The following is a 16609-nucleotide window of genomic DNA, read 5'->3' as shown; positions in this document are numbered from 1 at the left end:
CAAGAAATCCAATTGAGTGGTACGTCTACCGTCGACTTGAATGATGAAGACCTTGAGCTACCAACGGTAAGAAACTATTAATTGAAGATTCTATACTTACATTTCAAATTATTCATTAATTTATGTTACAATTAACTTTATTTAATTATTTCAGGAAACTCATGAGCCGGGTCCCAGCGTCAAAAGGGGAGGAACGTATGATGAACAGTTAGAGGAGCGGTATGCGCTACTTAAAGATGCGCTGACCCAGTTGGCGTTCTTAGAGAAGCCGGAAGACGATGTCAGCACGCATTCAGAAAGTTGTGGAGCTTCAATTAAGAAGCTTTCCCCGCTCCAACAAATATACGCAAAAAAAGGCAATAGAAGATATTTTCACGCTGAGGCAATTGGGAGCCCTATGTTTGACTACAGTCAATATCGCTGAAGCCTTCACATTAGCAACTTCAACCCCAAATTGAAAATGATCTTGACGGTAATGAACCTTCTAGCTTATACGAGCTATTGAGGGATCCGACTTTTTTCATAATTATAAACTGTTATTATTTCTTCATATAATTACATATAGTTACACATCATCTACATTTTCCTTTTTTTTAAAACCTAATACATGCACTTATTATATTAATAATTAGTCTCTACACAAATTTATAAATTATACCATCGTACAAAATGCATACTTATAAGACGAAAACCTAATAGTTGTTTTCATTCATTTCCATTCAACACCATTAAAATACCTAGTGTATTTCATCCTTATTTCTTTTGCTATTGAAGTTGCATTTCTTGATAACTACAGTTGAAGTTGGCTGCTTGCTGTCTTGTTTCCAAGCACCCAATTGAATATCACCATTTATTATTGTGTTCAACATCAACACTTCCTCTTAAGTACTCCTTAAAAAATTGTGGAGATAACAACATGCTAGAACTATTATGCTAGCTTTTTGAGGGTTCAAATTCATGCGGTTTCTAAGAATGCGGAATCGCATTCCCACAATTCCAAATGTATTTTTCACAATCCTCTAGCCCTTGACACACTGTAATTGTATACCCTTACCAACTTGGTGCATTTTTTGAAAGTAATAAATTATTGCTTCATTTTGAAATTAAGAAGTTAATTAAGATGCAACACGAAATCAAACAAACATAATTTAAGATTCCTATCTTACCAAGTGCATCAATATGCCCTTAATTTCTTTGCGTTTATTGAATTAAATTAAATTATGTACACATAAACATAAAAGTTGATCCACCAAATTCTAATTAACCTAATAACCTAATTAATTGGTTAAAGATGACATATGTTTATATCTGCACTTCCTATATCTGCATTATTACCTTCCTAAGCCGCATGAATCCTTTCATAAAGATCGTTTTATTGCATTACACGCATTTGGCATCAAAAACGAGGGTGCCACAACAATTGCTAATAATAGCCTGAGGTATGTTGGGAATTAAAAATAAGGTTTTGTTTTACACGAAACCTTAAAAATCAAAGGCATATTTGCACTTAAGCTAGAAAATGTAATAAGTGCGGTAATTTGTGAAAATGTAACCTAATGCAGAATATTGAAAGTGAAATTCGTAGTTAATTGGTAAGTAACTTCCAAATAGAAAATATATAATATTAAGTTTATTTACAAAACTAGCATTTACTGCTCACGACGCCATAGTGTTACATCGGACTATGCAACTCAACACAAACATTTAACAAGATTTACAAGACTAAATAAGAAGCTGGAATGCGCAAATAATGTAACATATTAGCTCCAATAAAGTAATGCCAAACAAGGATCCTTGTTGATAAGACTTACATAAGATTAGCTTAGACTAGTTAAATCTCTCACATTAAGCTTGTGCCTTTTTCGTTGGAATTTAAAAAGAATAGTCAATTAATGGCTTTTAAACTGGACATACAAATAATCATTCAGGTTTAAATCCGGTTGTTCCCAATCATTGCTACTCCCTAAAACCCTCCCGGAGGGAGCGCACAACATAGTGAAGCTCACGACGAAACGATGTGCACTATTCGACATCTAGCATCGTAATCACCGTTACGGCACGACGATGTGCACTCCTCGCGATCCTGCAACGAAATGAAATTTCAGGGTCAGTTGCTGCGTGGCAAACGAACCGTAACTAGGTTACCAACCTGGTTCGTCGTCTGTGAACGCTATATGGGACTACAACTTTGAGACCGTTGATAATTTCTCCTATCTAGAATTGAAAATTACAACCGATAAAAGCTTCGATGACGAAATCCGCGCACCGTTGTTGGCTGCCAACAGAGCTTATTTCAGCTTACAAAAACGGTTTCGCTCGAAGCGTCTCACCATAGGGTCAAAGTTCTTACTGTACAAGACAATGATCTTACCAGTCCTCATGTATTCCTCGGAGACTTGGGTTCTTAACAAGGAAAATTGCGAACTCTTGGTCGTATTCGAGAGAACAATACTCCGCAGAATTTTTGGCCACCTACATGAATGAATGAATGATTCCGTAGTCTACATAACGACAAAATCTATGACCAATACCATGACCGTCAGGTTGTGGATAAAATCCGGCTCAATAGTTTACGGTGGGCGGGTCATTTAATCCGTATGGATGAGAATGATCCAGCCCGGAAAGTATATAGGGGCAAAGTCTATATAGAAAAAAATATGCCTGGAATGGAGCGATGCTTTAAGGGGGTCATCCCGTGTGAAGGCCGCTTTTTTGGCCTGATATCTTGAGTGTGCATTGGAATTTTTACACCACGATCGCATAGTTGGTTATTGAAATACAGGACAATTTATACACCCATCTCCAAAAAAGGTGTTTTCCTGCTGCCACGCTAGGGGGCGCTGTGATCATGTTAAAGAAAAAAGTAGACGTAGAGATGTAACTACAGTCCGCAAACTAGGATTATTAAAAAATATTAAAAACTAAATTTTTGGGGTCGTGTAAAACTTTTGATTGTGAATTTTGGTGTTCGTTCATGGCTTCTTCAATGAATGAAAAAAAAACTGCTGAACGAATCGCAATTATCCTAGTTTGCAGACCGTAGAAATATGTTTTGAATAAGTCGTGAAAATTTCAAAGAATTTCGTTGGATAGATTTTGGGCTATGGTGGCAGCCGATTTTTAACATGCAGTTTCGAGAAAAACGCATTTAAAAAGTAGAATGCCATTTTTAACTATAAAACCTTAACTGACCCTTAATCTGCTATACCTAATCCATAAACCTTCCGTTTCTTGAAGAAACACATGTACAGCCTTGGCTCCAATTTTTGTACTTTTAGCAAGTCATTCGAACGTTATTCAGACCGATAAATACGCGGTTTATTACGGCGATCGTCATAAATATGGCATGTGACTTATTACGTGTTTAACACTATAATTTCCGAACGACTCCGAATATCAAAAAATCACTTTGCCTATATATTGTACACTATATCTAGATGTAATTGATGCAAAAAAAAAATTCGATTCCGCGAATCCGACACACGGGATGACCCCCTTAAGTCAGGACGCCAGACAACTTTTAGGGATATTGAATTTGTGGACTTCGGGGCAAAACCGAGATGTTTGGAGTTCCTTATTAAGGCGGGCCTAGAGTGAATACCGTTTGTTGCGCCGTTGATGATGATGATGGCATTCAATTTTGTTTCATTTTCAAAAACCATAAAGTCGGACGACGCGTCCAAAATGGCGGCAGTTTTACATCACGCCCAGATTCAATTCGTTTAGTTTTACCTAGGCAGAGGCAATAATTGTTCTAGTCTCTGTCAAAGTTCCGGATTTGCTTTGGGTATTTGTTCTGCACCATCAAATTCACTGCCTTTTAGTTGCCCAAAACCGCCCGCGGCCAATAATCTGTTTAATTTGACTCACTCCGCTCCCGATTATGTCGGGGTCACCAATTTACAGCGTTTGAATTTGAAATGCGTTAATAAACGGTTAAAATAATTACGTTTATTGAATTAGTGAATGCTTACAAAAATTCAAAGTATGAAATATTTATAAAAGCCGAAAATTGATACTTTATTAAGGAGTCGAAATACATTTTGTCGCTATGAGTTTAACCGACGGAGCCACAGATTCCTTTAATCGACTACCAGACTGCGTTCGGATCGATTTGCAGTCTTGAAAAATATTGAAGTAATTGACCTCTGCCTGTGGAAGTAGTTAAACATGCATGGTTTGGGTCCTTACTTAGAGGAGAATGCGCATTTGCAAGAATTTGGGTTGTGAATGTTTATATTCGGCAGACAGCAGTAGATTTGAGCAAACTTATTCTGCAGCATAAGCTCATCGATTAATCACCTGTTATCATCAGCAATTTTATTCACATAAAGGTTAACAAAAATGCAGTGATAATTTTATTCCAATTGCTATATACCGTAGAAACAGCTGTAATGATAATATTTAACTAAATTTCATCAGCCAAGTGTAATTTAAAACTACAATTCAACTGACAATTAAGTAGTGCCAAATCTGTCGGCAGTAAAATAGGTAACCAGAAATTAATAATAGTTCATGCCCTTAATCTTCTAAGTTCATCTGTGATTCCAAATGTTTACTTCTCTCATGCATGCAGTGCTACCTTGCGCTTATAATCACATAAACCTATTTCTAAATTTTGCTGTACATATTTGTTTTCATGAGATATATATATACGAATGTTACAATAAATTACGTGAAGTTTTAGTTTTCTTGAGTTTTCCTCAGTTTACTTCTGTCTTTTCTTTTCCTCAGGCCGGTGATATGACTTCATGAGCAAGACTGTAAAGGCAACGTTTTCTGATAACATTAAATTGAAAATTCGTTGGTAAATTATTCATTTTACCATACAATATTCTATAATTTTGTAGAAAATATTTTGCAAAGAACTTCTTTCAATGGAAGAGAGAGGTTGGTTGCTTGAAGATATTTGAAATTATTGTCCCTTTATCCGTTCCTTTTCGCAGCTTGAAACTGTTCGAATACAATAGAAAAGTTGTTCTTGTGATTAAATTAAGTTATCGTTTTTTTCCACATGTTTTTATTTCCACATAAAACTCCGCTGTTCAATTGAAACTACTGCGACGTTATGTTACCTGAGCTACGTGTTTGTTGGAAATATTTAGAATGTAGCTTTCTGAAGTAAATTACTAATTGTAGTACTGCAATTACAACTGATTTCACTATACTATACATCCCCAATATTCAGTATAACGATTTCATCTCATTTTGCTTAATTTTTCAATTAAAAGTCTATTAAGTTTTTCCGCATATTCTTTGATATTATTCGACAGACAATACAATACACTACAGACAATTTTATTTCTTTAGATCAGAAGTGGAACTCATTCTGCCACTACCAACTGTTTCTTCAAATATTATTTTAAATTCTATTACCACCATTTTTTGCTTGGAAATTTGATAATCTTTCTAACTTTCAAAATATATGGTTAATCAAGTGAAGTTTCGATAGGGTAGCGTATGATTGTTTATTCTGAGAAACCAATTTCGCACCCACCCGCTTACATGTAAGGAGGTCTCATCTTAAACTCACCAAAAAATCGATTCCATAGTTTCCATTGTTGCCAGTCATCTCAATGTACTATGGAACTTTCAAACACCTCGTCTATGTCGCTGACGTTCACCTAGTTATGTACCTTAGCCAAATTGAAATGGAAAACAGAACAACGTTTTTTGCGCATCAATATATCTTCACTGCTTTACATAAATTTTGCGAGGCTAAGCCGGTGCTCAAATAATAATGGAGAATACACGCATCTTCGCCAATTTCCCTGTCTACTTTATACCGCTCTATCAACCGGCCATAATTCCGGATATTTTCTCGATGTTTTCTAATAATGTTTTGGTCTAAAAGTACGAATACATTGATTATGAAGCATAATTTCTTTTCTTAAAAAACAGCCAGATAGGGTCAATTGTGGTATTATATGTGGGTCGGGAAAATAATCTGACGCAGCGGATTGACTCAATCATTCTTTAAGTTTTTCTACGGGGAATATTTGTAATAGGCATGGTATTTTGTCACTAAGTCGTACTTCAATACTTTGTATCTCGTTCTGAAAAAATGTAATCGCGCAATCCCTTGTCCACTTCTATCCTCCTATACAATATCGGTGTAATTTGGTAGAGTAACATTGATTTAGAGTCTGTCATAGGCGTATAACGGTTATTCCTGCTAACAGCAAATATAGCTCTCAAAAATTGAAGATTTCTACCCCACGCGGAGGTTTGCCTCCTTTAAGCTGAAAGAACAGAATGGGATCTATGTCGATTGTAAATTCAGTCCATCATATTTGAAAAGAAAAACCTATCAAAGAGACCACGTCAAAAATTTGTTGTTGCCAGGTGTTTTTTTATTTTTGGGGGAGGGGAGGAAGTGGGGAAGGAGAATGCGATTACGCACAGAGTGTTGAACTCCCGCAACAGTACGCTATCGGACTACCAACTAAGCACCTCCCTGTCATCAGAGATCTAGCCTGGAACCGTTTGACACATTACTTCGGGGTAGCCCTCCCGCTGTCCCAGCTTGGGGAACCTTCAAGTCAGGGAATCCCTTTCACCAACGGGCCGGGAGGGAAGGAAGGGAGCTGTTATTTCAGGGAATACCTTGCCATGCGGCCCCTCCGCCAGTCAATTTCAATCTTCTTCGCAATAAGAAGAGCTCAATCATAATGCGCATCACGGCTCCAGGTGTCAGCGCTCTTCAGCATCTCTCTAACAATGTTGTCTGGAGAGAGCTCCCCTGTGTCTGCATGAAGCTGCTGATGAAAGCCGTTCCACCTTTCGCAAGAGAAAAAGGTGTGTTCAGCGTCGTCCGCCACTCCATTGCAGAACACACAATCAGGAAATCGCGCCTTTCCAATCTTGTGCAGGTAAGGCTGAGAACCTCCATGTCCGCTTACAAGTTGGTGAGGAATTAATCAATCTCACAATGCGTTCGGTTCAGCCACGGTTCTAAATTTTCGATGGGCCGTACACTCCATCTGGCCCTTAACTCATTTTGGCAAGAGAGTTGCCACTCGGTAAGGGTACGTTGACGTTCTTCACGGACAACCACATCTCTTAAGTTCTCGCCTTATGGCGGTAGATAGCTTTGCGCTCCTTGGAAAGGAGAGCAACGGAGATAACTTTCGCGATCACCATCACGGCCGTTTTGGAGACAGCGCGGTAAACAGACGCCACTTACAAAGCTCCCTGTCTCGGCACTTGAGCAAGGCGCTTACGATGCATCTCCTTGTCAAGGGCATTAGCCAATACCTCCGCGCGATAGAGCAGAACCGACTGCATTGCACCCATAAGGGGGCGTCTTCTAGTAGATGTAGGGCCCCCCACATTCGCTATTAGCCGACTCAAGGTCGCAACTCCAGCTAAGTTTTCTAATGTGCCCAGGATATCTGCCCATTTTACGGAATTGCAGGCATTCCTGATATCAAACGTTACGAGAAGCACTATTCGTCGAGATCGGCGGTTGTGTACCTCGACTCGATGAACCGCATCTACGACCTCCATAATAGCATCCACTGTGGATCTCCCTATTCTGAAAATTCCGCCGATGTGCCATGATGATCTGACATCTTCTTGTTTTTTTTAGTGAGAACCGCTTCTTCGAGCCCTCTTATTGAGAAAAGGGGGCAATCCTCGATTCTTTCCGCGCTATTGACATCAACCCGTACAGCGTATCTGGGGAATAGTGCGCTTACAATGCGGTCCATCTGCCCGATACTTAGTATGCAGGGCTTCCGCAGAGCCCCGATTTTCCGGTTGACAAGCTTATAGCCAAGTCCCCACGGATTCTCATTCACCTTGTAGACAAGGTTCTGCCAGCTGCTAGCTTTGCTTTTATTATCCGGCTGCGGAGTCTCCTTTTTGCTGATCTATACTGTGCCTTTATGGCGCATGTCTCCTCGTTGGCGTGCAAACGTTGTGCCAAACGGCGGAGCTTATGACACTCCCTCCGTAGGTCGGCAATTTCTGCCGTTCACGAGTACATGGAAGGCTTATCGCGGCTGAGGTCAGGTTCATAACTGAATTTACGACGGTGTCAGCTGCAACGCTACCACCCGTCGGAGCGCCCTCCAGCGCCACTCTGCCTGCTCCAAGAGCTGCGACGAACTTCCCGATGTTCACCCTCGCGGCAGTCCACAGGCAGGGAGAGTGTCGGGTTGATGCTCGCCGACAAAAGTCTTCCAGAAATCGCCACCCATCCACCGATGATCCGATGAGTTTCCGACGCAAAAGTGATATCAGGAATGCTTCCGTCATTCCCAGAATCCGTTTCCCTCTGAAGTCTGGCTGAAACATGCCCCATTCAAGGGCCCTAGCATTAAAATCACCTCCTAACAGGATTTGCTCCTCCGTGCCCGAAACGGCGTTCTTCAGGGCATCAAGCCGGCGCCGAAAGTCCGGCATCTCTCATCCCTAAACATCAAATCCAGACAAACTCATCTTCGGCATTCGGCAAGAACACGAAGTCGAACATCATTCCGAACTTAGATGGCAGCGGTGGCCGATAAGTCGAGATGCCATGAAGCGAGTCCTCGTTTCGGTATTGCTCGCTGATTAGCACTAGATCAGCATTTACCTCCGCAGCGAACTATGCTAGCAACTGGTGAGCGGTTGCACTGATGCTTGTTAATTTGTAAAATGCGGATCATGCATTCGCGCCCTAGCCCTTTCGAGTTCTGCCCTGAACATTGGACACCGTCCCGAGCCTGTAGTGTGTGCGATGCTCTCACCAGACGCGCCACGATCCCTGCAGAGAACGCAACTTTCGCTTTCATTGCATATCTTCGCTTGGTGACCTACCTGGCCGCACCTCCGGGGGGAGGAGAGCATCCTGTCCGGACCTTGCAAGTTGCTGACGTGTATCCATAGTCCAGACAACTGTAGCACTTGGTGGAGACTATCCGCATTTGTACCCTGCATACTTCCCATCCAATTTAAATTTTCCCGCTGCTAAGAAGTTTCCTCGCATATTGCTCGAGATTTCCACCATGGCGAGTTTTTAGCCTCGAGCATTTACAGAGATCATACTTATCCGGGTATTGGTTACCTCTGGACATTGCTTTATCGCCTCCTTCACTTCGACCTTTTCTATGAGGCAGTCAAGATCTCTGATTTCTAGAGAGCGCTTAGGCTCTAGGCAAGAAACAAGAGCTTCCTCCCCCTATAACCCCTTGACCGCTTCGCAGAACGTACTCTTGCTAATCGTCTTCAGGCCAGTTCGACGAGGACTCCGCCAGCTCTTGTTTTCCATATGGAAGACACCCCTGCTCCGTTGTCTTCGGGTTTCGTCCTGTAGCGGATTTCACTAAGGACTTTGGCAAATGTCTTGGCTTCCGTCGGCTTAATGAGCAGAGCCGAAGGTCTAGTCCTTCTTCGTTTCGAATAAAAGGACCGTCTGGCGGGTCCTCGATTAAAAACTTCAGTTGCAAGTTATGTAATTGTGAAGAGGGAACTATCTAGCAGCAGTGTAAAAGATTTTGAGTAGTGCTTCAAACACAAGCCGTCATAACTCCGCCTGAGAATTGACTTAGCGGCAAATTACCAGCTTTATTACAAGTATTGGCTATATGCACACAGAGTCAAAATGAGTGGGGACTAATTGCAGGAGATAGCGCGAGATTTTGGGTTGCACTCTGAAGGCAAGACGAAATATATGGGGGCAACGCCAGCATGAAAAACGACAAAAAAGAACACTGGTGAACTGAGAACAATAAGGATGGAAGAATACAATTTTGAAACCGTTGATAATTTCTCCTATCGAGGGTCAGAAGTCACAACCGATAAAAGCTATGATGACGACATCTGCGCACATTTGTTGGTAGTCAACAGACCCTATCTCAGATTACAAAAACTATTCTTTTCAAAGCTTTCACTGTACAAACAATGATCTTACCAGTCCTTCTTCCCTCGGAGACTTGAATTGTTAGCAAGAAAAATTACGAACTCCTAATCGTCCTAGCGTTTGAAAGAAGAACCTTCGAAGAATTTTTGCCCCTTTAGAGGAGGATTGACGACTTCATAGCCTATACAAGGCTCTGTGCATTGATCAATCGTCGGATCAATAGCTGCAAGACACTTATATTCTTCATACAAGAACCATGGGTTGTTGGTAAGGTAGTCAGGGGCCTATACTATCGACTAGCTGACCTGTTGTATGGAAGTGGTCGACGCTGCTCCTGCGTGGTGGTCTCACACGACGTCCAGGCTAATTTAGTTAGCGACCTATGTGATGGCCTCATCACAACGGTCAAACTAACCATAAAAACCAACAGGGAGATAAAGAGATTCTATGGTGCTCTGCATATTTCTATTATGACGCAGAAGAAGTTCCCAGTGAATAATAATAATAATAATCATTGGCACAACAATCCAAATGGAGCCGGACCTTGAAGTGTATTAGAGCACTTCATTCAAGACCATAACAGTTCACTACAGTAACATTGTAGGAGGCAATGTGGTCAGCATTGTGCTCGCTCGAGACTATTACCCTGATTCGACTCAGGAACTCATTCACAGATGAGTCGACTGGTATCCGACTTCAAATCACGATACAAATCCCACTGCCACCAGTGAGATTTGAACCGCGACCTTCCGTACGATAGCCTTGTGCTCTAACCACTCAGCTATCCCGACATAGTGAAACATTCATCAGAGCTATCTAATATGCCAAAAGTGAAGGCAGGGAGGTAATAGTAGCATATGATGTCAACGCTCACCCCATACGCTCAGGGAGTTCCAACAGCAACGCAAGATGATCGAGATTATTAAAATATCTAGTAGAAACCGATCCGTAGATCCTCAATTTGGGTTATGAACCCAATTTCTTCAACGTGGCTAGGAGAGAGATCATTAACATCACGGTAGCATCTCCTGACATCGCGACTCTGGCCGGAGGTTGAAGAATATCAAACGATATCACGCTCTCGTATCATGATTTCGTAATGGACATGGATCCACCTGCGGCGACTCTATTTCGGAATCCGCAAATTGACAAATTGAGCGACGTATAAGATAGAACTGAGCGCCCGAGTCACGATCCCTGGGAGGCACCCATTGCTGGAATTGAGAAGACAACCCAGATGATCACAACTAGCATGTAACAAGCTTTCCAAGAAAGCTGTCCAGTCATGACGCCAAAGAAGGGTAAAACACCATAGTGGAACTCGGATTTAGCAAAACAGAGGAGACCAACAAGGGTGCTCCTCAATCGTTCTCTGAATTCTGAATTAGTTTCTGGCTGAAATCAGTATAAAGAGTCACAGAAAGCTCTGTAGAAGAGCATAAGATCGGCTAAAGGATTATCATGGAGGCGCTTTTGCGAAGAGACTAACTCTCTTGAGGCAACCTCAAAGCTGAAGCGGATCCTTGTTAAAGAACATTGCTAAAAGCTGGGTTATTTAGGTTTACTAAGCGAGAGATACACAGAAAGCAATGAAGTTGACAGGCAGGCGCATCGCAATCTGTAGCGATAGTCAAGCTGCATTGAGGGCGTTGAGTAGTACTTTGATCACTTCAAAAATCGTTCAGGAATGTAGAAACCGGTTGAATTCTGTTTCCAGATTCAATATGGTGGATTTACTCTACCTAGTCATTGTGGTCTAGAGGGAAATGAAATCCCGGATGCGTTAGCAAAAGAGGCTTCAACTCTCCATGCTCGGACCGGAACCAGCAATTGGGGTGTCCGTAGCATTGGCTGATGCTGCAATCAAAAACTGGGAACAAACTTCCCATAATGACAGGTGGCGAAGCTTTAATGCTGCTAGACAGACCAAACTCTTCCTGTCAGAACCAAACAAGCATACTGTAAAGTTTATCCTGTCGAAAAACAGGAGGACTTGCAGAAGTATTGTGGGCATTCTGACTGGGCATAATTCACTAGCTGGGCATATGTTCAGAATAGGAATTATCCAAGATGATACGTGTCTATCCTGTAATGAGGAAGCGGAATCCACGGAACATTTTCTATGTGAGTGCCTCGCTTACGGACGCATCAGAAGTTAGATTTTTGGTGATGATGTGCTCCAACTGCAGCGGATAGCATCATATCTACTAACGGAAATCCTGCGATACATAAACGAATCCGGGATATTCCGTTAGACAAGGGAATCGAGTACAATGGCAGGGCAAATCCATGGACACAGCACTCCATGAGCTCACAAAGTTTTCTCCCTTCTGCTATGGCTCTGGTAATGGACACCTTACTATGGCCTAGAGGACAAAAAGTCTTCGCACAAGCATTTGCGGACGACCTGGCCGTAATAATTACCGACAATTGGCGGACACAATATGTGACTGCTTGAATGCAACTCTGCATAAAATTCACAGTTGGTGCATCTATAATAGACTCACAGTGAACGCTAGGAAGAGTGAATTAGTTATGTTCAATAAGAACGTCAGGTGGGGACGCTATACGCTACCCATCCCTGCAAGGACGGAAATCCAGGTGATTCAAACAGTCAAATATTTACGAGTTCATTTCGACTCCACCATATCTAGGAACAATATCAGAAATCCGGTAGATTGCTGCGGTGCTGTAGGACTGCGATAGGTAAGACCTGGGGACTTTAACCACAACGGGTTCATTGGATGTATACATCCACAATAATACCCATTTTGATGTATGCATGCATCGTCTGGTGGCCGAGACTGAACTTTGCTAACAGCAGGAAGCTGCTCACGCAGATTCAGAAGCCCGATCGCCTATGTATGCGGCACTGGAAGCTATCTTAAATCTAGCCCCCATTCATTGGAGCGTGGAAAGGCGGCCAATCATTCGGTCATGCGTCCATCTGGAAATTCCTTGACAAACAGGCCGATCAGATTCGTCTTTGCAAAAACATACACTGTCGTAATCACTAAAAGAGAAGAACGGTCGATAAATGGCCATGAGTCTCTTCAGATTACAGACTTAATAACCGATCCCTCGGAAATCATATTCCAGGCGGAGATATATGCCATTTTATTGGCAGCAGAAGAATATCTGGGACAAAAATTCAAATCTGTTCTAGTCGGGCAGGATTATCAGCACTAAACAGTAACAACATATCAAGCCGGTTTTTGTGGAGTTGTCGGATGCTGCTGAAAGTTGGCCGACTGGCTTGCCAAGGGTCTTCGTCCACAATGGTGGCGCCATAACCAGATTTTGGTGTCCGGCCATTCACTATCAAGTCTACTCTGAACGATGAAATTGCAAGTATTCACGCAGTCGAATTGGGAAATTTGAACTTTTGCCGGCAGATGAAAATCTTTGTGAAGGAATCCGGGGCCACTAGAGTGAATTTTTGTTGTCCCTCAAGAACTGGGACATGAAAACCCTAGCAGGGCTTTTAACGGGACACTGCTCCTTAAACTACCATATCGCAGTGGATACCTCTGCCATATGCAGCCAATGTGGGAAGGAGGAAGAGACGGCCCTGCACCTTATATGCAACTGGCCGGCCTCCTCGGATTTCAGACAAATACACCGTGGCAAGGTTTTCTTCAATGAAAAATCTGAACACTCTCTGCTTCTAGCGAATGTTGTCAGATTCGCTAACGCCTGCGAACGCCGTAGGCAGGAAACCATGTGAATAGATGATTTACGGGGATAATACAATGGGCCTAACAAAGGCCTGAGTGGTCGGAACTGCGACTCTCCTCAGTAAACTAAACTAAACTAAACTAATCTACTACTCTGCCCCTTAAACAGATAGAGAGAGTTCGATGATCTGTCAAACTGAGAAGCTTGACTTTGCTGGTGTTTCTTTTCAGTACAATTCTATTTCCTTTCTTTCCAAATCCAGAGCCATTTAGCTAAGGTCCATGACCCGGTAAGAAAGCAAACAGATAGTGCGGTGAATTCCTCCACGTCCTCCGGACAAAGCAGCATGAAGAACGTCACCGATAACAAGAAGCAATTATATTGGTGACAGCATGCAATTCTAGCGGATTTGGCTTTGAACCTAATAACCCTCTGAGATTTTACCTTGGTGCTGCACTTAACATTTTGAGTCATCATATGTCGTTCTGAAAATAGCTATTCATTTCTCCGGAATGCCCCTCCTCGGTAGAGCACTCCACATACATTCTCTGTTCACGCTATCGAAAGCTTTCTCAAAATCGAAGAAGAGCAGGTGCAGCGAATATCTAACGTCCGCGCATTGTTCCAAAATGATTCGTAGAGAGGAAGATCCGAAGCGGAAACCAGCTTGCTCTCTGTCGATCAAGCTTTCCAGATAATCTTTGATGAATTCGAGGATTACTTTAGCCATTATCTTTGCAACGCTGATATCCCTCCAATCGGCACACTTAAGACGGGCGCCCTTCTTTGCAATTTTAACAATTAGCCCATTCTTCTACGCTCTATGAAAGATCTCGCATTCCCAAGATTTCTGTACGAGTAATTGCATTCAATCTCAACGGGTTTACTTCGTTTGAGTTCATTGATGGTCGAAGTGATTTCTTTTCGACTCGGGGGTATATTCCGTATCCACATGTTACGGTGACCATTTCATCCACAAGGAGCGGAACCTCGCCGAATGTGATACGGTTAAAAACTATAGTAAAGTGTTCTTTCCCCCCCATCACGTTGACGTTCTTTACAGAACCAAGAACCATTGGAAGATTTTCGACCACATGCAAGCTATTTCGTGATGCGGTATACACTTCTGAAACCATTGCTTCCCTGGCCAGTGCAATAGCTTATTCTCCTTCGCCACGGTGTATACTATGCTAAACTTTTCAGAATCTTGCTCGGTATCGGAGTTCGAGCTCGCAGCGGTCAATAGAGCTTTCAACCCGTTTCATTCATCGATCCACTTGCATGATTCTGGACTTAGCAGGAAAGGGCGCCATCCGTGATACTACTGGTGTAGAATGTACGATGTGATGTATTTGACGGGACATTTTATTTCAACTAATTTGAAGAGAATATCGACGTCTTCGACAGCACCGAAAACTAATCCATGTAGCCAAGGTTTCATTCAATTTACCGTATTTCTCTAAAAATAATGTTTATTTCATTTGCCATATTGACCATAAATACTTTGAGAATCCTGCATCAATGCTGAAACGGCAGACCAAATTGGTGACCAAGTTTGCGGTTCGTTTGCCACAGACCACAGTTAGATACTAGACAGCTACCACACTTCCCCTTGCCCCTCAAGGGGGGAAATCAGTGCGAGTACACACGATTTCAAATTGTTTTGCCCTTGAGCGTGAGCGAGATGTAACGAAAATCCGATCAGCTGTGTTTGACATATCGCCCGGACTTACCAATGTATTGGTGAGATTGGCAAGTTTTTGGTTATGGATAAGTGAATACGTGAAACAACTTTTTGCTATATGGGTGAGCACGGCAGTAGTACCAGAATAGCAAAAACTCACCGATCTCTCTCTTACCAATACGATTTGACGGAGATTATGCCTTTTCCTTGTTTAGCGTCTCTGATGTGTACAGATAAGCTTCTGCAACACATTCGCAAGTGGGGTCATTTTAGTAAGGGTACTGCCTATAGTAGATCTACTGTGCCACAGACGCAGCAACCGACCGGCAACTTCATTTCGTTGCGAGATCTCGACGGGTGCATATCATCGCGCCGTAATGGTCATTACCACAGTAGATCTACTATAGGCAGTACCCACACTAAAATGACCCCACTTGCGAATGTGCTAAGAAGCTTATCTCTACACATCAGAGACGCTAAACAAGGAAAAGACATAACCTTTCTTCAAATCGTATTAGTAAGAGAGAGATCGATGAGCTTTTGCTATTCTGGTGTACTGCCGTGCTCGCCCATATAGCAAAAAGTTGTTTCACGTATTCACTTAGAAATATACAAAAACTTGCCGATCTCACCAATACATTGGCAAGTCCGGGCAGTATGTCAAAACACAGCTGATCGGATTTTCGTTACATCTCGCTCATGCTCAAGTTCAAAACAATTTGAAATCGTGCGTACTCGCACTGATTTCCCCCTTTGCGGGGCAAAGGGGAGTGTGGTAGCTGTCTAGTATCTAACTGTAGTCATTACGATGCGAGATGTCGAACTGTGCGCACGTTGGGTCGTGAGCTTCGCTATGTTGCGCGCTCTCTTTTAGTGTGGTGAGATATATTTTCTTGAAAGTGAAAACGCACGATTTATTTATTAATATGATTTTATTTCCAATCGTCAAACTCAACTGCTCGTTACATGTTTTTTTCGCGTCCTTATATGTGGACAACATTATCTTAAAATCAACCTTTGAACTATTGACTAAATAAAAAAAAATGAAACGCTCATTAGGATTATCTGAAATACATTATCGCGTCGACTCATTAAAATGCATCTTTCTGCTCATACGCATTCTAAGCCTAATCAGAAAATTGATTCTCGCGTCTCAAATTTATCTTTATTTGTCGTTGTCGTTTCATTTTGCTTATCTGGAGTGGTCTGGTTTATGACTGGCGTTAAATTACATACGTGCGTAGTCTTTCGGGATGATTTTAGGGAGTAGCAATGATTGAGAACAACCAGGTTTTAACCAAAACGATGAGCTTTATGTTCAGTTTGAAAGCCATTAATTGACTAGTTAGTTTCAATTGCAACGAAAAAGTAACAAATCTAATGTTAGCTGAGTCTAATAT

The 16609-nt window shown here is 41.9% G+C and overlaps 1 protein-coding gene across 2 annotated transcripts in view; it reads left to right on the top strand.

Annotated features, from left to right (window-relative positions):
- The first annotated feature begins 4263 nt into the window (after nucleotides 1-4263).
- Nucleotides 4264-16609, top strand: part of LOC119656119 (dynein light chain 1, cytoplasmic) — an 81567-nt gene continuing 69221 nt past the window's right edge. The window contains exons 1-2 of one of the 2 annotated variants that reach the window (XM_038062444.1): nucleotides 4264-4491; nucleotides 4735-4807. In XM_038062444.1, coding sequence (XP_037918372.1) covers nucleotides 4752-4807 — 56 coding nt within the window. In that variant the 5' untranslated portion in view covers nucleotides 4264-4491; nucleotides 4735-4751. The remainder of the gene's footprint in view (nucleotides 4492-4734; nucleotides 4808-16609) is intronic. The other variant, XM_038062446.1, reaches the window with a different exon arrangement.

This window comes from Hermetia illucens, chromosome 4 (assembly GCF_905115235.1).
Source record: "Hermetia illucens chromosome 4, iHerIll2.2.curated.20191125, whole genome shotgun sequence".
Lineage (NCBI taxonomy): Eukaryota > Metazoa > Arthropoda > Insecta > Diptera > Stratiomyidae > Hermetia > Hermetia illucens.
This window is presented reverse-complemented; position numbering and strand designations above follow the sequence as displayed.